This window comes from Colletotrichum gloeosporioides, assembly GCF_011800055.1.
Source record: "Colletotrichum gloeosporioides strain Lc1 chromosome Unknown consensus_52, whole genome shotgun sequence".
In the NCBI taxonomy this organism is placed as follows: domain Eukaryota; kingdom Fungi; phylum Ascomycota; class Sordariomycetes; order Glomerellales; family Glomerellaceae; genus Colletotrichum; species Colletotrichum gloeosporioides.
This window is the reverse complement of record NW_025544697.1, coordinates 288561-313062: the sequence shown is the minus strand read 5'-3', so window position 1 is coordinate 313062 and position 24502 is coordinate 288561. Positions and strand designations below refer to the sequence as shown.

The 24502-nt window shown below is 50.4% G+C and overlaps 8 protein-coding genes across 8 annotated transcripts; 5 read left to right on the top strand and 3 right to left on the bottom strand.

The window, feature by feature from the left end:
• Nucleotides 1-248: 248 nt before the first annotated feature.
• GCG54_00008417 (Sugar transporter STL1) lies at nt 249-4672 on the bottom strand (the record flags this gene model as incomplete). Its single annotated transcript, XM_045408383.1, has 6 exons — nt 249-1819; nt 2712-3074; nt 3126-3801; nt 3860-3963; nt 4017-4075; nt 4128-4672. 6 exons carry the CDS (start codon nt 4670-4672, stop codon nt 249-251), a joined length of 3318 nt encoding a protein of 1105 aa, XP_045263073.1.
• Nucleotides 4673-7048: 2376 nt separating this feature from the next.
• GCG54_00008416 (Salicylate hydroxylase) lies at nt 7049-8739 on the top strand (the record flags this gene model as incomplete). Its single annotated transcript, XM_045408382.1, has 2 exons — nt 7049-8338; nt 8707-8739. 2 exons carry the CDS (start codon nt 7049-7051, stop codon nt 8737-8739), a joined length of 1323 nt encoding a protein of 440 aa, XP_045263072.1.
• Nucleotides 8740-9248: 509 nt separating this feature from the next.
• On the bottom strand, nt 9249-10200 carry GCG54_00008415 (Protoporphyrin uptake protein 1; the record flags this gene model as incomplete). Its single annotated transcript, XM_045408381.1, has 2 exons — nt 9249-9940; nt 9999-10200. The coding sequence occupies 2 exons, from the start codon at nt 10198-10200 to the stop codon at nt 9249-9251; spliced, it is 894 nt and encodes a 297-aa protein (XP_045263071.1).
• Nucleotides 10201-11044: 844 nt separating this feature from the next.
• Nucleotides 11045-11602, bottom strand: GCG54_00008414 (Non-canonical purine NTP phosphatase; the record flags this gene model as incomplete). Its single annotated transcript, XM_045408380.1, has 1 exon — nt 11045-11602. One exon carries the CDS (start codon nt 11600-11602, stop codon nt 11045-11047), a length of 558 nt encoding a protein of 185 aa, XP_045263070.1.
• Nucleotides 11603-12465: 863 nt separating this feature from the next.
• GCG54_00008413 (Homoserine O-acetyltransferase) lies at nt 12466-13587 on the top strand (the record flags this gene model as incomplete). Its single annotated transcript, XM_045408379.1, has 2 exons — nt 12466-13361; nt 13413-13587. The coding sequence occupies 2 exons, from the start codon at nt 12466-12468 to the stop codon at nt 13585-13587; spliced, it is 1071 nt and encodes a 356-aa protein (XP_045263069.1).
• A 1320-nt stretch (nt 13588-14907) lies between these two features.
• GCG54_00008412 (NADP-dependent oxidoreductase RED1) lies at nt 14908-16001 on the top strand (the record flags this gene model as incomplete). Its single annotated transcript, XM_045408378.1, has 2 exons — nt 14908-15669; nt 15723-16001. 2 exons carry the CDS (start codon nt 14908-14910, stop codon nt 15999-16001), a joined length of 1041 nt encoding a protein of 346 aa, XP_045263068.1.
• Nucleotides 16002-17724: 1723 nt separating this feature from the next.
• GCG54_00008411 (Polyol transporter 5) lies at nt 17725-20046 on the top strand (the record flags this gene model as incomplete). The annotated part of the gene is made up of 9 exons (XM_045408377.1): nt 17725-17871; nt 17949-18328; nt 18385-19008; nt 19064-19235; nt 19284-19378; nt 19435-19568; nt 19621-19680; nt 19736-19828; nt 19883-20046. The coding sequence occupies 9 exons, from the start codon at nt 17725-17727 to the stop codon at nt 20044-20046; spliced, it is 1869 nt and encodes a 622-aa protein (XP_045263067.1).
• A 1814-nt stretch (nt 20047-21860) lies between these two features.
• GCG54_00008410 (uncharacterized protein) lies at nt 21861-22806 on the top strand (the record flags this gene model as incomplete). The annotated part of the gene is made up of 5 exons (XM_045408376.1): nt 21861-22003; nt 22059-22282; nt 22337-22456; nt 22512-22743; nt 22800-22806. The coding sequence occupies 5 exons, from the start codon at nt 21861-21863 to the stop codon at nt 22804-22806; spliced, it is 726 nt and encodes a 241-aa protein (XP_045263066.1).
• Between the last annotated feature and the right edge of the window lie 1696 nt (nt 22807-24502).

Below are 24502 nucleotides of genomic sequence, written 5' to 3'. Positions count from 1 at the left end.
GAGTAACTATATGACTAGAGATCATACAGCCCGTCGTGTGTCGCGATTAATGGGGAGCCTAAAACGACGTCATAAACCACGGGAATCGATGCAAGTATTCCACTATTTTGATTCTCATTGTGACATATCTAGTCGGGGTAAACCGCCAGGCAAAACACAAAACACAACGACCATAATCAAACAGGCATGATATCACAATAGCGCCAAATGAATGAAAAGATGCGATAAAAATAAATAAGCAACCGAACCTAGTAGTGATATCCATGACTTTGACTGTTTGGACGTACTTCTCCCCAACTGAAATCCATGTTAAGGGGCATCCTTGAGTGCTCAGCCTCGTCGTCGACCGCGTCCAAATTACGGCCCAGCCATGCGCAGTCCCAGAATGTAATCAAAGCCCAAAACTTGATGAAGGAGTGAACATACCCGAAGAGGATCTGGTAAGGCAGGAGCAGCAGATCTGAAGGATACCGCAGAAAATGGGGTACGATCTTCCATACCTTGGTAAAGAGCATAAAACAGAGGAGGTTCCGCATTTCGGTAGTTAGAAATTCGTCGGCACCCAACGCGTTGTAGAAGGTAAATATCAGCAAGCCATCCCACAACAGCGCAAAGTTAATAAGGCCAGTCAGGTAGACAGTGAAAAATGACCACGGCATGCGCTTGATGAGAACCCTGTTGCTCTCCAGCATCATACACGGGTTACTCCGGAACGTGGTCCTGGCCCAGCGAATGAGTTGACCACGGAACTTGCTGACTGACTCGTCGCCGATTGTGGTCCAGATGGTGCATTCGTCCGTTTGCTGGAACTTGATGTCCCAGTCGTGCTTGTAAGCTTCACGGGTGAGAAAGTTGTCGTCATCCGGCCCGAGGCCTTCCTTACCGCCGAAAAGACCAAAGAAGAACCTCTCGTTGCAAAACCGATGCATCAAGCCGTCGGCTTTGAGAAACCTGCTGCGGTAGATGGCGGTGCGACCAGAGACCACAAAGACGCCGCCGTCTACGGCGTTGGAGGCCCTGAGATCGTAATTGTGGCGCTGGAGGTAGAGGCAACCGATGAAGTTTATGATAGAAGAGATGCTCCAGAACTTACCGGGACTTGTACGTCGGACGCACTTGTAGGTAGCCACCACACCCACGGTTGGGCACTCAAAGGGCGCGAGAGCGTTGGGGATGAACTCTTTGCTGGGCCAGAAGACGTGGTCGTCGGCGAGGATTGTGAACTCTGTTTCGACTTTGGGTACGGCATGAGCGACTTGCCGGCGCTTGGAGGGGTGCGGGATCGCGCTGACGCCGATTCGCGTCATTGGATACTCTTGACGGAAGTGTTCGAGGAAGTCGTCACACCGCTGGCGCATGGCGGCTCCGACGGTAACGACAAGGATTGCGGCCGGCCTGTTCTCCAGAATTGAGAGCATACACTCGGCGAACTTGGGGTTGTCGGGATCGATCGTGGGGAGGATGACTGTGACATCCCTGGATGTCCAGAGCTCTCTCGACTGCATGGGAGAGGGTTGGTAAGTTGAATGCCCCCAGAAGCCGATCGCAAAACGGTAGTACCGTGCGATGAAAATCCAGATAAATGCAGCAATCCAAGTATCGCGGTCAACATCCTCGAGTAGCTCACTGCAGTAGATTATCGTGTCCCAGAAGTACCATACGTTACATGTAACGCAGATTAGAAACAGAATGAAGTGAGGGTTGTTTCGGATGAAGTTAATAAATACCATGGGGATGTTCGCGATGGAGAGGATTGCTTTGAGAAAGCTTCGGTGCTGTTCTTCAATATTTTCCATCCGAATGTTGTCATCCTCTACCTCTAGTTTGATATTGTATTGTGGCATGTTGTAAGCTTCGGTTTGCTTGATAATAAGACGTAAATCGTATTGAAGTTCCGAGACGAAAGATTGCTGAGTGTTGTGTAATATTGCTTGTTGCTGCTATGGGTTTTCTGTACTGGCACGATTTGCTGGACTTGTCTTGAGTCAGTACCACAAGACTACTCTTATAGTGGCTGCGAATCACAATGAGGATAGCTTCTTCTCTGTTGCGCATGAACAACTGGCTTCATTCTTGACCAAGGCAAAGGAAGAAGGCATTGTTCAAATCGCTGCGCCTCACCCACACAAAAGACACTGTGACAGCGCTTAGAAAGGAGACTGGGGAGACATCAAAGGAGTTGAGCCTTTTGGGTACTCGGCTTTACAATGTCATTGAGCCAGGTTTGAACCCACAAAGTGATTGTTTTGTCTTGAAGCTGCCTCCCTTGCAGGAACATCGCCTTTATTCACTGTTTAGAATGTATGAAAGAATACTGTCCCCCTATATGCTTTCAAACATAGTCAAAATGCAAACGTCGTACATTCTCAATACAATGCTCAAATGCTAGCTTAACCATGCGCATTGATGTTGTTGAACCGCTTGGCTTTATGCTCGACCAATGACAAAACCTGACTTAAGTGTGATGAAAGCTCCTCTGGACATCCTCATACATTGACATGGTATACATCTCGCAAAAGGGTGGATGGAAGAAACGTTTGTGCATGTAATTGAATTCAGTTGGCCAAGAAGCTAACTATATAGAGATATACTTGGCAGCGTGCACTGCTAATGAGATTGTGCATTGCGAGTATGAGGCACTCAATGTCTTGTTTGATGACTGTGCCCAGTCATCGGGCGCGTCATGGGACGGGCATCTTCAACCTGCTCACTGGACCCGAAGTACTTGTCAAGCTCGCCCTCAAGCTCGTTACCCTCGATGTGTCGCATTTCCTTCGCACGCTTGACAGGGTTGACGCCGTCAGCGTGCGCGCTGGCAAAGATAACGTCCAACTCCTCCAAACTGCGTCCCTTGGGCTCAGGAAAAAACAGCCAGACGCACGGAATGATGGCCGCATTGAAGACGGCAAACATGACATATGTCTTGTATCCCAAGTTGGCAAAGGCTGGAGGAGTAATCATGACGATGAGGAAGTTGGAAAGCCAGTTGGAGCAGGTTGACAGGGCGTTGGCTTGGATGCGAATACGGAGGTTGGTGATTTCGGCAGGGTACAGCCAGGTCATGCCGAGCCAGCCTTGAAATATGTGAGCGAATGAAATTGTGTATGTTTACATGAAGTACTTACCAATTGCGAAGAAAGAGTTGAAGACAAAGAGGAAGACGGTGGCCGTGACACCGTAACGGGTCTCGAGGTTAGGTGCCCCGTTCTCTGCGACAGTGCCCGTAGAGACAGTACCAGCCAAGATAGCCATGGAAGCCATCATGCCAAAAGCGCCGAAAAGCATAAGCTTCCGTCGACCAGTCCTCTCAATGAGGGGCAGTGCCACAAGTGACGCCAGGAAATACTCAGTGCCGTTTGCAGCTGCGAGAAGTCGCGACAGCTCGGGGCCAAATCCAAGAGAATTCTCGAAAAGGAAGCCAGCGTAGTAAGTGATTAGGTTGATACCGCAAATCTGTTGGAAGAATTGCGCGGCGATTCCGAGTAGCGTTCGACGAAGGTTTTGAGACGGTCCGTTAGTGAGGAGCTCCTTGTACTGGAAGCCGCCACCCTGACTTTGGACTTCGAGGGCCTCCTTGATAGCTTTGACTTCCGTGGTGACATCTTCATGGTCAATAGGCTTGCCGAGAAGGCGGGCCGTGACCGCCCGGGCTTCTTCAGTGCGGCCCTTCATGGCGAGCCATCGCGGCGAATCGGGGAGATATAGGAGACCAATCATGACGATGATAGTGAAGAATGACTGGAAAGCGATGGGAAAGCGCCAGCGAATCGAACCCTCAAGGAAGTAAAAGCCATAGTCGACCTAGATAGTTACGAGATTAGACTGAGAGGTGTCCCAAGGTTGGAGAGAGATTACTCACCCAGTAAGCAATCATAATGCCTCCAGATATGAGAGCTCCGGAAAGGGTGATTAGAAATCCACGCTGATGAGGTCGTGCGCACTCAGATTGCCAAGTGGGGATTGCTGTAGGCCTGTTAGCTATGCCAGCGACGACCCAGATCACATAGGAAGCTTACTCGAGGTTACCATGCCATTTCCAATTCCGCCAAGGACTCTGGAAAGAGAGAAAAGAATGCTTGCATAATGTCAGTATCGTGTCTGCAACGGAGATGAAGGACACAACGTACTACTCGTGAGAGCCGGCCTGCATGACGGTACTGATGACCATGATAGCACTGCCCCAGAACGTAGAAGACTTGCGACCCCACGTCTCTCCTTTGAAGAGAATGAGGAGCGCGCCCAGGAAACATCCGATCTGATAGACAGCCACGGCAGCAGCCTGTGTATTGGGGTCTCCAGTGCATTGGCTGTAATCACGCTGCGTGCTTTCGGGATAATCGAGCCAGCATAGGGGGTTCGACTTTTCCAGTGGAGTCATCAACACGATGCTCTTCTGGAAATCATCCAGGGTAAGGAGGGAGCTCAACACGCCCTGGTCGTAGCCGAACATCAGAAATCCGCAACTCGCTATGAAGCCGATGCACCAGTTCAGAGTCTGGCCCTCGAGAAGCTTGCCACGAAACTTCAACTCGGGAAGATCGCCAAGCTTGGAAAAAAAGCCTCCCTGAGACCTAGGCTTCTCGTTCACCACGCGACCGCTGTCGGCGGACGAGGAGGGGCTTGGGCTCCCGCTCTCGCCCGAGCGTTGTTGTTTCTCTTGCTTCTCGGGCATGATCATGCACGTCCGCGATGGTGTGGGAAAGAGGAAAAGAAGGATGATCCCACCAAGACTGGGCAGGTCTTGGAGAAAACGTGGCTTGGGGACGATGCGCGTCTTGTACTCGCTCACTTCTCACCTGGAGTGTTGCTTTGCGCCGACATCGTGGGGCTTAATGAGACAGTCCCCGATGAAGGATGACTTGGCTGAGGTCATTTGGTATATGTGCGGGCGAACAGGCGCAAACAAAATGGAGCATGCGGCTCGGGGTCTACCAACAATATCCACAAGTAGCTCCAGAACTGTGTCTTGGTGTTCTTGGGTGTTGGCGGTGTTGGTCCGAATTTCTAGTCAGCCGTGGAGAATAGCCCGAAGTACGGCCTTCCGGTTGACTTCAAAGGTTGAGGAACCACACGGGCGCGAAAAGTTTCCGGCTCTTGCCCACTCAGCAGCGACGATCAAAGGAACCCTGCATTTCTTGGGCTCCCAGGAGAAATGGCCAAGCCAAAGAGATAATGCCTTAGGAACTCCTCCAAACAGGAGGTTGGCCGACCGACGAGCCTCAAAAACTGCTGGCAGGTCACCAGTTGGTGGTGAGATTTCGGCATGATGTGGATTTCATAACCAACGCCGAGTCCGAATAGACGACGGTGTAGCGGCATCCTCCCGTACGGGTTGCCAAAGACGGTAACCCGAGGCTGGGCGAACCAAGACATTGAAAGAAATGATTGAGTGCAGTCAGCTGAAATGTCAAGACCTTTTATTCTCGGCGACATGGATGGATGACGTTGGCCAAGTTTAAGCTTATTTCTCTAGTTGGCTAGCGGTGGGGGTTTGATATCCACGATATCTTGTCCCTCCACTTCCAAGTCAAACATATGCGGACCTCTCGCTTGGCAGTCTTGGTTTTGGGGCCTGTTTGGCTCAATGGTTTCTCTCGCCCCGAACAAAAATTCCAGAGACGCGCAATCGGCGTGTATTTGAAAAACTTGATTCGGACAAAGCCATTTGGAGGTCGCTGGATAGCTTGATACTAGAAGAACGTCTTGGCGAGGTTTGATAGCGCAATTCATTCTGTTGCTCTGTACTAGGACCTTCATTTGGTAGATATCCTCATCAGCGGTCACGAATGATACCAGATCTCGGGTCTTGTGATGATTCAAGGTTTCATCTCATGGCTTAAATTTATCGGGAGGTAGTAGAAACGTCTTGATTATCTTAGCTGGGAATCTCACTCGGCTGGGGTATACCCATTTGACGTCGGCGACTACGCCTTTTAGTGTCGCTGATCAACAGGGAATTCCATCGAATCAAGCCTCCTCAGTAAATATCCAGTTAAAAAATCGAGAAACCAACCAGAGCCAGAGATCCTTTCACGCTAAAAGTCGTCTTGCCGACTTCAAATGGATGGGGAAGCGAGGCTGCCAACGCGTCTTGCCCAGGAGAGACCCCCACCATCTCCAGTTCGTCCAGAAAGTGGGAAACATCAGATCTGCATGATCAGCCTTGAATCCCTTTCACTCTCCCAGGGGCTTTACTGCACTGCCTGCAGTATGCTCCTCGTTCCTCATGAAAGGTCCCGTGTCTCAATGAGCCCGACCTTTCCTTCCATCGGTCCATGCATAGGACTTGCTTCAATGAAATGTACGGCTCCCAATAATGATTGTCAAGTATCATCCACTATTGGTTGGTTGGTTCAACCGAAAAATCCGTAGTCGTGCAGCCAATGCAACTTTTTTTTATCCCCACGCTCATTAATTTTGACGAGAATCACCTTGATAATATGAAGATTTTTGCAGTGGAATTCTCAAGTACCTTGCGGTTGACAAACCTTGGCCCAACGTCTCATCGTGTACAATGCCAAACTTTGCCTAAGCTGTGCAGCGACAGATGAACCATAAAAGCAACCTTCTACTTAACCCCATCGATCAAGCTTTCACTGGTGCACCGGAAGAGTTCGACTGATGAAGGCTTGTTCTTGGGTAGTCGACATTGGACGTAGAGTAACCGCGCACAGACTGAGGCGGGTAACTACCTGACTATGGCGGGGGACTTCGGCGAATTTAGATTGGTCTTACGCAAACGTTTAGGAGGCACGAAATAAGTCATGCCATGTACCCTGTCATAAGAGACTAATAGACATCGTGCCTAGCAGAACTCTATCCCATAGTTAAATCACACTAGCAAACCTTTCTCAACGGACTTCGGCGAATTAGAAAGCCGTGCCTTCGGATGAACTCTGTAGTCGACAAATATTTATTACGCAACATAATCCTTTATACCTAGTTGCGGCCTCTCTGCAGCCTGATGTATCGCCTATCCTGGGGAAAAAACACTCTCGTTGGCCTGCTGAGGTGTTGTCCATGAGCCATCGATACTGGCAGAGTCAACATGCCCTCGCAAGTTTCGTTAACAATCATTATAGTTGGAGCCGGGCCATCCGGGAATACGACGGCGGCCGCTCTGGCTTCTGACGGGCATCAAGTAACTGTCCTTGAACGCAACTCGCAACTCCAAACTCGTGGAGGGAACCTCATCGTACAGCCCTCCGCCGTGAAATGCCTCAACCTGATCGGTGTTTCAGAATCTCTGGACAAGGTGGCCGTGGAAACAGCCAGTGAATTTCTGTGGAGATGGAAAGACGATGTGCCGTTTACGGAAACAAAGGCAATTCCTGATGGCACGATCCGGAAGCCTACCGACAGGCCATCACTACAGCGAATCACTTACGAAGCTGCCATCAACGCTGGAGCCAAATATCTGTTCAAGAAACCTGTCGTCAAAATCATTGAGGAGAAAAACGGTAAAATTCTAGTGGTGGCGGAGGATGGCAGCGAGTACTTGGCTGACATGGTGATTGGTGCCGACGGCATTAAGTCACGCGTCCGGGAGCTCATGTTTCCTGGAAATAACATGAGTCCTATCATGACACCCGAGTGCATCTTCCAGACAGAGGTTGATATCGGCAGAGTACAGAAAGACCCAGTAGCCGCTCCGCTGGGCGTTCGCTCACACCATCTCATGTTCGGCCCCGGACTTTACTGCGTCGGTCGGCCGACTGCTCATGGCACCGTTCGCATCCTTCTATGCAATATGAATTATGGACTCCCATCCGAAGATGCGGATTTGGGTGGAACTTGGAATTCGGACGGCGACCCCGAAGAGATCCGTGAAATGTTCAAAGGGTTCGGTGCGCCGCTGCGTGCCTATATCGAGTGTGTGATACGTGGGGGCTACCCTATTGACAAGTGGCACATTGCCACAGCACCGAAGATGACAACCTGGCTGGGATTCGGGGGACGCTGCATTCTTCTGGGGGATGCTGCGCATGCCATGTTGCCGCATACTGCTCAGGGAGTGAGCCAAGGCATCGAGGATGGCTTGGCCCTGAGTACAGCCCTCCGCTGGCTCGACAAACGGAAAAATCTGTCTGCCGTTTTGGGAAAATGGGAGGCCCTAAGAAAGCCACGCGCTGAGAAGATGTTTGACGTCGGCCACCAGAACATCGCCATGTTCACCCTTCCAGATGGTCCGGAGCAAGAAGCTAGAGATCAGAAACTCTTAGCGACGGGTTTCACTGGCCAGCCAACGGACTGGGAAAGCATTAAAATGGATGAAAATGCTCCAAGAATGACACCTCAGTATACCAAATGGGCCATGTGCTACGACGTGGTTGCAGAGGTAAGTAATATTCCACATTTGTCAACTTCTCCCTCAATCCGCCGTGCTGATAGGGAGTGCAAATCAGACCAATAAGAGATTTGCCCAGCTTGTTGAGAGACGACCTTTGCGCAAACTTGAAGAGCGAAGGGGGTATGGATGAATCACTGTGCTAAAGGGATCATGAATCGGGGGGGGGGGGGCATTTCCTAAGAGCACAGAAGGGGGGGCGGTCAGNGACGGGGGGGGGGGGGGCATTTCCTAAGAGCACAGAAGGGTGTGCGGTCAGTGTAATTGGAGCTCGGAGCGCTGTAGCGGCACTGCCTTTTACTTTCGATCAAATAATATCTGATCAATTTTCTGATTATCAAGTGGATTCTAAGTTTTAGCTCACCTACTTCGGCCCTTCGGATGTCGACTAGGCGTGCGGCATGTTTATGGGTTCACCGAAAGCTTGGCTATCACCATTCGGCATGAGTCTCCTGATACCCCGAATGCTAGGAGGGTCAGTCAAAACTTTGAGTATCATCCATGTCACTGACACAACAACATGTCTAGGATGACTGTGCCGTTATTCTTGCTCTTTTACACAAGCACCAAATCAGACAACGGCTGAACACAGATCTTGCCCGTACTACATTACTCAAATCTCGGGGCCAAAGGATTGTTACCGAGTCACCAAAAGGATTATTTCACGAACGAAAATAAGTAAATAATAGTACATGACGCGCCTCAGGCTGATTTGAGGCCAATGAACAACTTTTTGCCTGCCCCAGTCAAGTCGGCTTCTTGAGTCTGAACTGAATACATGTCGGCTACTTGGGTCCGAAATTTTGAGGATTTCCAAATTAAGCCATTCATCATTCATCATACCTTGGGTAAGCTTTCGAATTTGGACAGACTCTATGAAATAGAATTACATGTTTCTGGCTCAAGCAGACATTCGGCGATAACTCGCGAGTTCTTGGTGCTCTTCTGTTCCTCCCACTCGAACTGCATCCCGAAGAAGCATTCCAGGGTGAACGAAAACGTACACGGCTGCGACGAATACCATCGGCACGCCGTCCAGAACATAAACAAAAGCTTCGTGCGAGATAATGAACCCCCCATCTCCCTGAACATACTCGATGCCTCTAACAAGACTGCGGAGCAACATCGCTCCAGCGACCCAGTATGTAACCTGAAAATATCTCGGAGCAGAGTCGGCTATCGGGCTGGCCTTATAGTCTTGTGATCTGCTGTTCTTCGCTAGTCTGTCGGAAACCAGAGTCATTATCAGGAAGAGACACAAAGCTGCAAGCTGTGTAATCAAGCCTGATATGATCAACGTTTTCCCAAGTGCAATGCCTTGAGGATCGCCTGAAGCTGGCGCGGCCGAGCCAAAGACCTGAGTTACGAAGCAACCCAAATCCACAGTGACAAAGACGAACGTCATCAGTCGTGGTGGGATAACAATACGATCTCTCAGCTGGAAAACTCGGATGTATCTTCCAAGAGTCATATAGACAGTGGCGGCGATCAGTGGTGCGCATCCCAAGATCAAGATGTTTTGCATAATAAACGGGCCTGCAACGTTGGGTGTTTTGTGTGCCTGAACACGCCCATAGTAGCCAAAACCCTCACCTAAATAGGGGTCCAGTTAGAGAAGTGAACACATGTAATGGCTCTCGTAACAACGAACCGACAGCCCCAAGAGTGAGGGGCAAAAAGTGCCATGCCCTCAGCCATATTAAAAGACCAAGATGGACGACAGCAGCGAGGAAGAACAAGACGACGAATATCCAAGCAGCTGGTTCGTTTGGGAGGTATTCAAAGAAAACGATTTGAGTGCCATTGATGATTGGACCAAATGGAGGTTCTGTCTTGTTGAAAAGAACTGACATGATCAATGCAATGAAATAAGATGCTCTATGATCACTCGCTTGGCAACGGTTTAGGTGATAAAGGTTTCTACGAATCATGCTGGATCTGGAAGAAGCACGAGAGCGCTTTTAAGCCAAGCCGGGTGCTCTAGATGGCCGTCAAGTTAGACTAGATTCCAGTATCGAATTTCTAAAGAGCGCGTACTCGGATCTAAACGAGGTAGATCTGCATGAACAAGAAAGATGGGCCACTTCTAATCGTGGCAGGTCTGGATACGAAAATTCACACTCTGATACGAAAATTCGTACGACATAGCTAAAGGCGGGTGCTTGGGCTAGAACTTGACGGCAAGGCCGAAAAAATGGGGCAGAAGTGTCATACTTAGTGGCGCAGCAGCAGGATACGCTTAGAAGTTTTGGCCATTGGGTGATACAGCCTCAGTCTAAGGAAACCATCGCTGGTATATCATGTTTTCAGCCCCGAGGGCGGGCAATGATCTCGTACGAGACCAGAAACCTCCTATCAACCGCATAGAAACACACCTGGCGTATTGAACAGCAGCAAATTTGGAGTAGCTACTTGGGGGCAGTATCTGGTAGGGATCTGGGACGGCGATGGTTTCAGGTCGCCGGCTCCATTTGGTCAAAGAAGTCGTGCACATTGATATGGAGGGCTTACTTAGATACCTCAAAGCCATGCCTGGTTCTGTGAATGACGAACGATATATCTGTCGATGAACCTGTTCTCGCATCAGCAAATTCAGCCACTTTCTTCAACAGCTTAAGTCTTGGGACCGTTATCGTAGAAGCTTGATGTCATCTCAACTAACACGGCGCCTTCATTTCACAAAGTCCTCAAATCGGTTCAAACGAATGTCAATTTGCTGTTCTTGAAAGGGATCAATGCCAGAATCATAGCATGGCTGTAATACTTTGTCCGGTCAATCAGATCATCAGTCAACAGCCCGACTGAACCTCTCGTCTGCTTCGAGTTGGTGTGGCCAAACACTGCATCATCGGCATGTCCCAATTCCATCCCCTGGCGCAGATAATTGGCTGATTCTTCTGGAAGATAGTAGGCTGCGCTGCGTGCCTTGCCCATCTTTCCCTCGCGATTCGCAACCACAATCCACGCAAAGTTCAGGTACGCGCCGTTCGCATCTTCCGGGACTTCGACGCCTCCTTCAATGCCCACCCAGTAGTCTGCATCCTTCTCGACCTCTTGAGCGTTCCGCACCCGAGTCAAAGCCCCAAGGAGCGTCTCCTTATCGGAGAGCGGTTGGTCGGGTACACCGGAGGGCACGCTGACTCCCTTGAACTCGAAATCACCAGCTAGAGCTAGCTCGAACCCTTGCTTTGCGGCATTGATCTTGACTGGATTCTTCGATGAGACGATGACGACTGGTCGCTTTTCGGAAGACATGATGACTCTAAACAAATGAGCTTTTGTTCCTGTGGTGTTTTCTGCCTGGGATCTTCAGACTTACAATGTTTGAGAGCTCAATCTAACTTGTATGTGCTGTTTTTAGCAGCTTGTAGTGACTTATCCTTACGATGTTTGAGGAGCTGAAATCGACGTTTTTAAGAGACTCGCTGCATGAGTGAGTCACTCGGCGAATGAAAATGTGGGTGGAGTTGTCCCAGCAACGACGCTATTGACAGCAAGTTCGTAGTAGTAGTTAGGTCAATTGCTTCATTCAACATTTCGACGTCGATGTCGATGTGGAGCAAAACGACAAACAATTCGTTTGGAAACAAAGATCTGACAGCCCTCACCGCCAGTCGTGGATCAGTGGTCTGCCGTACCAACTAGATCTCGGATTTCATTGACTGGTCCCAGGTCGGCACTGATACACCATCTCAATTCTCTAACCAAGTCAATAGACGGGGTTTTGCTTCATCATTGCCATAAAGTGAAGATTTCTATTTCGCCAGGATCAATGATTGCGCGTTCTGCTCGTTTCACTATGGACGATATCTACATTCATGGATTGTGGCTGATAACGCCTCCTCTTATCAGCGACGATAGGGTAGGGCGTCCTTGACAGTTTGACATCAGCGTGCATGATAACAATGAGGGGTATGAAATTGGGGTAGCCAACCGTTGTTTGCCGTTTTCAACCGCCGGCGTCGATGGCACATGATAAGATTCACTGACTAAGGCAGCGCCTCAAAAGCCCAGCGCTATCTAAATCCCCTCTTTCGCAAACAATATCACATCGTCTATAAATCAGTTTAACTTTCATTAGAAATTTGTCTCTCTGATTGAACAGGTGCATCGTGAAAATGTCTGAGATCAAGAAGTACATACTTGGAGATTTCCAGCTTCAGAACGGTGAGGTTCTACCTAGTGCCTGGATCGCTTACAAAACCTTTGGCGAGCCTTCCCTACCAGCCGTTGTGTATCCAACTTGGTACTCGGGAGCGATCGCGGACAACGAATGGCTGGTCGGCGACGACAAAACCCTGAACCCGAAGGACTACTTCATCATCATCCCGGCGCTCTTCGGTAACGGCCAATCCATTAGTCCCTCCAACTCCGACGTCAACCCATTTCCCGATGTCACCTTTTACGATAACGTCCGAGCCCAGTATGAGCTCGTCACGAAAGAACTCAAGATCAAGCACATCAGAGCGGTATTGGGATGGTCCATGGGCGCGGCACAGTCTTTCCAATGGGCGACGCAGTACCCCGACTTCACGGATATCTGCGTTCCCTTCTGTGGTGCCGCTAAGACCGCGCTGCATAACCAAGTCTTCTTGGAAGGCGTCAAAACAGCGCTCTTGGCCGCCAAAAAGACCAGCTCCGCAGGGAGTGCCAAGGGACGCGTTGAGACCGCTGATCAAAAGAAGAGTCTTCGCGTCTGGTCTGACGAGGAAAAGGAGGTTGGCTTGAAGGCTTTCGGCCGTGGCTACGCGGGCTGGGGCTTTTCTCAAGCGTTTTATCGACATGAGCTGTACAAGGAGCATTACAAGGCAAAGGATCTCGAAGAGTTCCTAGTCAACTTCTGGGAGAAGTGGGCTTTGAGCAAGGATCCGGAGAACTTGCTTGTCATGCTTCAGACCTGGCAGAGCGGCGATGTGAGTAAGCAAGAGCCGTACAACGGTGACTTCAAGAAGGCCATGGCCGCAATCAAAGCGAAGACGTTGGTCCTTCCTTCCAAGACCGATCTCTACTTCCCGTGAGTATCCGCCTACCCTAGTCATCATACCGAAAAGCTAACTCTTTGCAGACCGGAAGATTCTGAATACGAGTTTGCTTGCATGAGCGACGGTGTAGGGGAGCTGGATGTTTACCCGTCCATCTGGGGACACTGGGCGGGAGGCCCACCGGGAAACTTCGACGATGTAAAGTGGCTGGACGATCGACTGAAGAAGATCTTCGCGACAGCGCCGAAGAAAGGTTGAAAGTCAGATAGGAAGTCGTTGTATTTAAACATGAAAATTGAGCCTTAAGCCACCAGTTAATTCACATTTGTCTTGAAATCTCACTCCCACTCCAATAAAGTCTGGTGCACTCGAGTCGAGGTCCGCATGTGCGCAGGACATTTCAACTGTACGGCAGCTACACTTATAACTTCTTAAATTCCCATAATACACGAAACAGAACGATGTTAATTTAGCACACTTGTCAACCTCGTCCACCGACATCTACTAATCTTGAATATGTCTCAACAGCAGTCATCTTGAAGCTGACTGTGCTTGCAATCTCACTGATGGGCATCCTTGGGCTTGCTGCCCCGGTGAGTCTATCAAACCCCACCTATGAAGTTGTTCTCAGCGTAGAGAATTATTTATCATTGTACAGAAGTCTCAGTCTGATGGGCTTGAAACGACAGGCGAAAGCACACTAGATGGCGTCGAGTATTCTCCATGGAAGTGAGCCGATGCCAATGACTTTTCTTCTAAACACCGAAAGAGAGATGATAGAGCTCCCGATTCTATTGAGTTCCCCGACTGGAAGAGATAGAGTCAATGAGGTTTCATTGCCCATATCTAGGCCGAGAGACATGAAATGGCAGTCTTGTGTGCCCTGAATAAAATGTGGACATGATCGATATCTCATAATTGTCAAACGACTCCCTATCCCCTTCATCTGAATAGTAATGGTTTTTCTCACTCGAGTCTCCTAAGTATCTACTATTCGTTAAACACGATTGGGATGATTTCGATGAGGATATGAATCAATGCGTCAAGTCACTGTGTTCTATTATTTCTCGGAATCTAGGATCTGCAGGAGCGGGGTTGTCATCCATAGTGGCTGTCAGGTTCACTGGCAGTAAAATGCTGACAAGTACATGTATGTATGCTCAAGATCGTCTGGAAAACAACATCGTCCCGGAAATGTGTTTTCCCCACTCCACCGAAAAGTCAATTCCAGAATCCCTTAGACGCCGCTAAAAGATGGATAGACTCCAACGATGGTACGATGTCCTGATGATTAATCCACAGCACGTCATCTTGACTCGTATCGTTCTCGGATGCGATGTAGCTGCGCAAAGGCGGGGTTCGACCGTGGAAAGCGCGGTGATTAACCCCGACGGCGATAAAAACAGCTACAAATCGCACAAACATACCTCGGCACCTTTGCCTTTCTTCTTTGTGCACCATTACGTCAATGCAGCATATCGGAAGGACTCTGAGTTGAATTACCTTTCACATATTTCTCTCTGACACCTGCTAGGCTATTTCTCCTTTCCACCCAAAGTCCCTTTCAACTCAGTCACCATGACCCAGAACAAGACCCTTATTTTCAAGAAAATCCCCATGGCACTGCCTGTGGCAGGGGAGCATCTTGTAGTGGAGGACCGCCCCATCGACCTCAACGATGCCCCCGAGGGCGGTCTCGTAGTCGAGATTCTCTACGCGAGTTTCGATCCGTATCTTCGCGGCAAGATGCGTGATCCCAGCAAGAAGTCTTACTCGCCTCCGTTCGACGTCGAGGGGCCCATCACGAACGCGACCATCAGCAAGGTTCTGAAGAGCAACAACCCCGACTTCCCGGAGGACAGTTTGATTGTCGCCCACACGCCCATCGCCGAGTTCGCCCGCGTGACCCCCACCGCCCTGCAACAGGCCCGCCAGGTCCACAACCCGCACAATCTCGACCTCGCGCTGTTCCTCGGGCCGCTGGGCATGCCGGGACTCACCGCCTGGTCCAGCCTGCACAAGATCGGGCAGCCGAAGAAGGGCGAGACAATCTTTGTCAGCTCCGCTGCTGGCGCCGTGGGACAGGTCGTTGGCCAGATTGCCAAGCGCGAGGGACTCACGGTGATTGGTTCCGTTGGGTCTGATGAAAAGCTTGAGTTCATTACCAAGGAGCTTGGCTTCGACGCCGGATTCAACTACAAGACTGAGAAGCCCAAGGATGCGCTGCCTAAGTTGGCACCGGATGGAATTGATATCTATTTCGAAAACGTGGGCGGCGATCACCTTGAGGCGGCTCTTACGAGCATGAAGGTTGGCGGCAGGATTCCAGTCTGTGGCATGGTAAGTTGAACCAGGGTGCCCGGTAGAGATGGAAGAGACCTAACAACGTGCAGATCGGCAACTACAACGTGCCGCCTGAGCAGCAAGAAGGCATCAAGGGTCTGATGCAGCTCGTCTCCAAGCAGATCACCATGGAAGGTTTCCTCGTTGGCAACCCCAAATTTGGCCCCGCTCACTTCAAGGAGCATCAAGAGAATATGCAGAAGTGGCTGGCTGACGGAAGCGTCAAGGCCAAGCTCTCCATCACTGACGGTATTGACCATGCAGCTGATGGCTTCATTGGCATGCTTGTAGGCAAGAACTTTGGCAAGGCTGTGCTGAAGATCAAATAAGATGTCTCAATAGCTGAAGGCAAACAGCATAATAAAAAACACCTAATAGTTGGCTGGAGTTAGTTTCATCATGATGCCTCCCATAAAGATGATGCCCACTCAAGTTGCCCTTGCATTTGATTGATGACCCTGCAGCCAACTAAAACAGGCCCGCGGTATTTCAATCTCACTTACAGCCCGTCCAACCAATCTTCTATGTCTGAGATCGAGGTCAGGTGATGTGCAAATCACGGCCGTAGCGGCTATTGTCGGGCATCTACAGCAACAGGCTAGAGCCCAGGAAAGAAGTACGCGCCCGTCCAACTTGTTCGGCGGGATAAGATGAACTAGCTGGATGATTTTCGTCGCAATTGTTCAATTGCGGCACGCGATGCGAAACCGTCGACGTCAGGTTGATCTCCAGACATCCACATTATAAGCAGTTCTTCAGTGATACGTGGTGATCTGAAATCTGGAGATTCTGGAGATTCTGGGGGTTTTCTCTGGGGATGTTTCCACTAAAAGCCGTCCCACGTCAGACGCGTCCCACCTTTTGAACCAAACTCAGGCTGGCATCGCGCCGGCCCAAAGTCCTCAGTCTGTACTGGAACGCAGAGCCTCCAGTGCATCATTTAAGCTTAATCTAGAAATTGCCGGTGCTAGGAGTCAGCAATGCGTAGGGCGCAGGTTAATATGCGATGACTTTTTACGATGGAGATCGTGGTATGGTTCTTCAATAGGTCAATGGGCGTGGCTCCGTGAATTTGGTAACGCGGTGTTCGTGGGCCAACAGTGAGTGCAACATTGATTGAAACACCATCGCCCGGGATGCCCTCCGCGTTCGTATAGCGCGCCAATCATAACCAAATCAAGATAAAGGTCTCCAAGACCGCCATTTCCTTGGAACCTCACAGTCTCGGGCAAATATGCGGGTGGGCGGGCTCTCCAGTAGAAGGAATATGACAAAAAGTGCCTCGTTCCAAGGTAATACGCCATTGAGTGTCATTCATTGCTACGCTGGGAATAGCGGATGACAACCGTCGCACACACGGCCCACTATTGTGAACCTATGGCGCAGGTTTGTGTCTCCGTCACGCTCCGATGACTTGGGGAGGCATGCCGCATCTTTTAGCCGATGACGGCCACGGCACCCAATCAGCTATGACGACTGTTGGAAACACGGCTCGACCATCCTCGACGGGACTCCTCACTTGGAGGACGCAAGGCCAAGCCACGGTCAGCGACACTAGCCTTGTCAGTTCCCACTCTTTCATCTCCAACGTCCCAATGAAAACAAGCAAACTCCTGCGAACGCGCGCTTTCAACTGCCTCGAGAGGTCGAGTTCGCTGACAAAATTGGGTCCAGCTGGGCCCCGATGCCCCCGACGCGCCCAAATATCAGACGAGGGGGAATGAGACGGATGATCATCTCCTCATGTTGGTGCCTTTGGTGCCTTTGATGGATGGATCCCCATGCTTACCCCAGTGCGGAGAGCGGGGGAGCAGAAGCGTCTGGGGTTTTGGTGTTGAAAGCATGATTAATGGAGCCGCCTCTTGGAGAGACAGCCTTTTTGGCCTTCTGCCCGGAAATATATAAGACTTGGCCATGGTCGTCCCCGTCGCTTGGCCCTACTTGGCTCACTTGGCTCAACGTTGATCAATTGGCGCACGTCGCACAAACCCGCAGTGAACAGCCTCAATTTCTGGATCCCGCCAAGCTAATCTGAACGCTGCCAAGCTCACCATGGGAGTCAACGATATCGACACCGTTCCTCACTCGGACGGTGCGTTCGAGAAGGACACCGGGGATCTGAAGCCCCAGACGGAGCTCGCCGAGGGGCTTGGAGGTGGAAAGGCCGCCGCCCTCAACATCGTCGAGAACCCGCTGAAGGTCAGTTTTGCGCCAAGATCCAGGATCATGAATCGAGCAACGCCCCCAAAATCCGCTGACACGCCGCCTTCTCGCAGCGCAAATCCCCACAGCAAACCGTTGAAGACGCGGTGGCGTTCGCCGAGAGCCACAACCTGGGTGAACATGCCGCCCTCTTCGGCCGCGCGGCTATGGTCGCGCGCGACATGAACAACTTCAACGATGTCGCAGACCTCTCCGAAGAAGAGCGCCGGGCGCTCGAATATGAGCGGGACCACAAATGGCACGGCCCGAAGATGCTGTGGTATTCGATCGGCCTCTGTGCCATCGGAGCCGCCACGCAGGGTTGGGATCAGACTGGCTCCAACGGTGCCAACCTGACATTCCACGAGGCCCTTGGCATCAACAGCGGGTCTTCCAGAGATGAGTGGCTCATTGGTCTGATCAATTCCATCATCTTTTTGACGGCTGGTCTGATGTTGGTGACATTCGTTCCCCGGTTCTTATCGCAATTGCTAACCACGCGCATCGCAGCGGCGCTTTCATCGTCGATCCTCTCAACCACTACTTCGGTCGTCGCGGCGAGATCTTCATCACGGCGATCTGCCTTACTGCCACCCCGATCGGCTCCGGTTTCGCGCAAACATGGCAAGGTCTCTTCGCGGCGCGTTTCGTGATGGGCATCGGCATCGGCGCGAAGAACGCCACCGTCCCCATCTACTCCGCTGAGATGGCACCCCACCGCGTCCGTGGCGCCCTCGTCATGTTCTGGCAACTCTGGGTCGTCGCAGGCATCTTTCTGGGTTTCTGCGCAAATGTCATCGTCAAGGACACCGGCGACATCTCCTGGCGACTCCAGCTCGGCTCGGCCTTCATCCCATCATTCGTCTTGGCTGCTGGCATCTTCTTCTGCCCCGAGTCCCCGCGTTGGCTCATGAAGCACGGTCGACATGCCGAGGCTTTCAACTCCATGTGCAAGCTTCGCGCGCACAACATTATCGGCGCCAGAGACTTCTACTACTCGTGGGTTATCTACGAGGAAGAGCTCAAGGAGGCTCGTGGCGCTGGTTACTTCCGCCGCCTTTGGGACTGCTTCTCCATTCCCAGAATCAGGCGTGCCAACTACGGTGCTAGCACCGTGATGCTTGCCCAGCAAATGTACGAACCCTTCCAACCTTCATCATACTTAGGTTTGTTATGCTGACCCGAGTAGGTGTGGAATCAACATCATCTCCTTCTACAGCTCTACGATTTTCGTCAATGCAGGATACTCGCCCGTGGAGGCCCTGTACGCTTCTCTGGGTTACGGTGCCATCCAAGTTGTTGCGACGATCCCTACCCTGTTTCTCATTGACACAAAGGGCCGAAGGACTCTTTGCATGATCGTGAGTCAACGGGAACCAAAGTTGTCGAACGTAGACTAACAGTCTTAGACCTTCCCTCTGATGTGCATTTTCCTCTTGGCTGCTGGTTTGTCCCTGTTGAACCCAACCGAAGAACGTGGACCAAAGATTGGACCGGTCGCTCTGTGAGTCTCACCACTCGTATGTATAGTTTACCTGGGCTAACACTCCTGCGATTCAGGTTCATCTACCTTTTCACCATCTGTTACTCCCTTGGCGAAGGCCCTGTCGCTTTCCAGTACTCCGCCGAAGTTTTCCCTACCATCCAGCGTGAGCAGGGAATGGCCTGGGTTGTCTGCATCAACAACACCTTCGGTGAGTCTTGCAACAGTTCACGCTAGGGATATTAAACTAACAAGTCTTACAGCTGGTATTCTCAGCTTGACCTTCCCGCGCATGAGCACTGCCATGACTCCAACTGGTGCCTGTAAGTATCCCAACTGATCGAGGTCCTAATTCTCCGACTGACCTCCCGACCACAGTTGGTTTCTACGCTGGACTGAACCTGATTGCCTGGTTCATGATCTTCTGTTTCGTCCGAGAGACCAAGCAACTCACCTTGGAAGAGTTGGATCGTAAGTGGACCAGTTTGTCTTTCCATTGCGCCGCTCTGCTAACCCCACAACCAGAGGTCTTCTCCGTCCCGACGAAGCAATTCATCAGCCACGAGATCAAATACTCCGTTCCCTACTTCTTCAAGCGCCACGTCTTCCGCCAGAAGGTTCCCAAGCCCCCTGCGATCATCGCTGTCGCTAGCGAGTCGAAGAAGGACAACGGCTCCAACTCGGCTTAGATTTGATGGATTGCGCGCGGACATATTTTGTGTGGAGGAATACCCAGGGTGGAGGATGGATGTGTTGTGATTGGTTCACTCGTTATGAGATATCCCAAGACTAGTATCGATCGAAACTCTGAGCTCATGCATCGGGTGCAGATTCGGATAGATCATGTCTTTTTTTCCAACCTCGAAGTTGGGGTTAGCGGTAGTACTGAAAGATAATATGAGGTCTGCTACTTTACTTCCTGGTCAGATGCTCTTCACGTGAGACTGTATTTCTGCCTAACGACTAGGTAGTCAAGGTTTAGGTCAACGCAATGATTGGTGTGTAGCAAGACGCAGCAGATAGATCACGAGCTGGGTGGGGCCTTGTCCTGGCTTCTGACCATTGCACTAAAGGCCACGTGAAGCGTCAAGCAATCAAGCGAGCTGTGGCCATCATCGTCATTGTCGAAGCGTTTCTGGTCTATTCTTTATACTGCTACCGCCTCATTAATAGAATAGTCTACCACCCATCGTCCCATTCAACCGGCGCCTCTTATTTGATTCCACACAGGTGGTGAAGAGTCTCTCCTATTTCCGACACTTCGAAAGCTGTATCTGGGTGTACTGCCCGTCATCGGGGAAAAGTGGTGAAGGTTATGCCACGTCTGGATCGCTATGTCAACTTCGAAACCCACAAGCGTCCAAGAGTGGAATGTAGGATGTTGGCTTTGATACGGGAAGCTTCCTTGATAGGGTAAACGGTCGAAAGGCGTAGATGGGCGGTGCGAAGAATAGCGAGATTCTGGGACTCGTACAGTCAGTAACGCGCTCGATAATAAACTGATGATTTCCAATATACCACGCCTTCTGCGAATGAAGCATTTCCAAAGGATAAAGATCGTTGACGGAAGCCCAACGACGAGCGAAATGATCGCAATGATAGCTTCCGGAGTGATCTCCATTTTGGATGCGGGCGAGGTCCAAGACGGCGGTGATATCGATTTTTTTCCGTGAATATATCTCAACGACTGCCGTGTCGAGGGCCCAGAGCCAGGAGCCAGGAAAGATGAATTGTGAGGAATGAGAGTTAAGTATACTTGGAGGTTTGTGATATTGAAGACGATGCAAACTAATGTCAAATGAAGAGAAACGCTAAGGACAGGTTTTGGAGCTCTGCCATCTTATAGCCTCACGTGGGAAGTGAAGAAGCCATTTCGGACTTCGGAATGGATCAATCAGACGCAGTTTACAGGATCTGACGGACCTATGTCGATGTGCACACATCAAATGCAAGTGATGTCGCCCTCGTCGCCAATCCTGGTCTCTCAGACTGTGGCATGAACCAATGGCAGCACTCTCTTGCTTGTTTTAGTGGATTCTGAGGCTGTGTTGTTTCCATTGCTGCAAGAAGATTTCAGCAATTGAGTACGTACCAAGGACCAGCTTTTGAGAAACCGGACTTGACCAATGGACTTATATGCAGGATGCAGAAAGCAGGACATGTAGAGCACCCCCTCGTTATTTCACAAGACCAGCCTCGAAAGCGGGGCTTTCAGACATCGGTCTCGACCAATGACTTTGAGCATGTTCTAAGCCTGATTTGATTCAGATACTGGCTTCAGCCAATTACAGGGGCTTGACACGGTTGATGCCGAAGTTCTGTGATGTTATAAGGCTCCGGCTTTTCCATTCCTGTTTTCTTTTCACATTGCCAGCCATAAACGCCCACAGCTACGCTTGTGAGCCCCGACATTCGTTCATGTTGCACTTCTTGGACCATCTCCTACCAATCTTTTCTCTGCGGGTGCGCAAGCTGTCACTTTGTTGGCCCCTCAATCAAGGCCATGGCTTCCTCCTCATGCGGGAAACGGGCCTCTGATGAAGAATGGCTGAAACACAAATCCAACATAGAACGCATGTTCGTCGAGGAAAAGAAGTCTCTTGTCGAGACAAGACAGCGTCTAGAAAATGACGGTTTGCTGGTCACGTAAGTCTGCAGCTCTGCAACCGAGTGATAGTTACATCTACTGACTGATTAGTAGCAAGGCACAGCTTGAATACAAGTTGAAGCTATGGGGGTTTCGCAGAAGAGTACCGAAAACCAAGAGCGATGCCGTCTGGCAATTCATTGGTCGTCGTGTTCAACGAAGGAAGCAGCAAGGAAAAGAAACCCAGGTCACGTTTGGCAAGGAAATTATCGATGCCGCCAAAGTCTGCAAAGAGATTAAGCGGCACCACGAAACCACGATTGCCAGATTCAGTCAGCGTATGTCTCCGTTTTTAACCTCTGCTATGCATGTTCATATGCCAACATATGCAGCGAGTCCAATGACCCCTGAAGGCCTTGAGATTATCCTCAACACCCCAGCACCACTGCCCATGCGATTCATATGGCCAACCGGTCTGTCTTGGAGCAATTTTGAAGACAAATTTCCATTCAGTAAGTCATACAACTGTCCGAGGTTTCATCAAGACTTGTTTTTAACATTGTGAAGCCTTCTCTGCTCCCGGCTTGCTCCGGAACATGAGCAACATATCAAATGATTTGAGATGCCGGAAGGAAGACTTATACTTCACCAACATGCTACGCGTTTTTGCTCCTGAACATGCGGCTGGAAGCAGCGTTGCTCAACTGGCTGCCGAAATCGGATCTGTTATGCCCGAGACCCACGAAAATGAGAACTTCGGTCGGGCTACTCGACTTCTCCAGGGCACGGCCGACGAACAGTATAGCGAATACTCCAAGATCATTTTGTACAAGATTTCAAACAATTTCTCCTCAGGAGATGAGATTTTATACACGGGATGGGAAAACGTCACCGAAATGCTGGAAACTTCAGGCATGTTGAAGGCACCACTCCAGCTTGGAATTATCACAGACGCTACAATGACGGCAATAATGGAAAAGATATTTCAGTATGCAATTAGGGAGATCCAGTGGGGGCTGCCCGATGAGTCTTTGGAAACTTCCTCTTACAGCAAGATCATATACTGGTTATTGCAATCCGGCCAGAACCCGAATACACGGATCATCGACTACCATTATGGATACAATGTCGCGGAAACACCGTTGCAAATAGCCGCTCAAATGAGATATTTGCAGCTAATGTCACGACTTCTGGACCATGGGGCTTGTCCTGACTTGTCATATGAGCCCTGGGACGAGTTTGGCGAGCGCAGGCCTGTCAATGCTGAGAGTAGATGTATACACCCTTTGCTGGAAACAGTTCGCCACTACGACAGTTTCGATGAAGGCCATTTTGGGATGATTGAGCGCTTGCTGAAGATGAGTTCAGACGTTTCAATGGATTCAATTATTAGGATGATGATGAACTGTCAACGTTACATCCCGGAGTTGATGGAAACGCTCATTCGCAATGGAGTTGATATATTCCAATCGATAAGGGCCACTACTGATGCGGCCTGGTTCATCAAAAGTTTCAGTATCATGAGCTGCACGGTCAAATATAGCTGTGAGCAGAAAGAGTTGCATCCGTTTTTTCGCTTGCTGGAAGATGCTGGAATTCAGAATCGCTTCCAAATTCCGGAAGCTGCTGATACGACAAGTATCGTCTTGCTTGCTGCAGCGGGCGGCAACACCAGCTTCTTGGAGGACTTGCACAGCTATGGTATTGATATTACCGCCACAGGGAAGCTTGGAATTTCGGCAATACACGTAGCTGCGTACTATGGGCACCTCGAAATCTGCGAAAACTTGGTCCTGGAGCATCATGCACTTGTGAACGGATCTGAGTCTAACAAGTCAACCCCCTCTCCTTTACACTTCGCCGTAGCTAGAGGGAACTTAGCTATCGTTCGTTTGTTGCACCCAAGCAAGATCGACGTCAACGAAGTCTATGAAGACCAGAACAAACAATGGTCTACATTCTGGGCATCGGAAGAGGGACGAATTCGAGCACAATGGCTCGACTATTCGTTCACTGCTGTTGAAGTAGCTCTGGAGTTTTCCAGCTTCGACATCATCAAGTACTTATTGGAAAATGGAGCGAAGGCACCGTCCTGGGGCGCCTATGCCATCACATACGGCCGCAACGACGACACAGCGTGGCAGCTTGTGAGACTTGCTCTTGAGGCTGGAGCAGACCCATCTTGGGGAGTCCGTACACCATTCAACCCCAGCCCAGTGAGCATTTGCTGCCAATTCCGACATGCATTGAGGCATGGAAACACAGTTCTGGCGCAGCAGTTGGTTCTTGATGCTCAAAAGGACGACCTATGGAACGATCCCTGCATGTCGATTTTAGAAGCGGCTATAATCACCTGCCACAAACAGACTGTGGAATACATATTCGCACAGAACCCAGGTGCTTATGATCCTGGCGCCCTTTGTGCCAAAGTTCTATTCTCTCCAAGTTCCAGAGATAGCATGACCGTCCATCGACTTCTCTGGAACCGCCCTCAGTCTGGAAAGACATCACCTTTAGAAGCGCTGGCTATCGGAGTGGCTGCCTGGAGTGGCCAGACG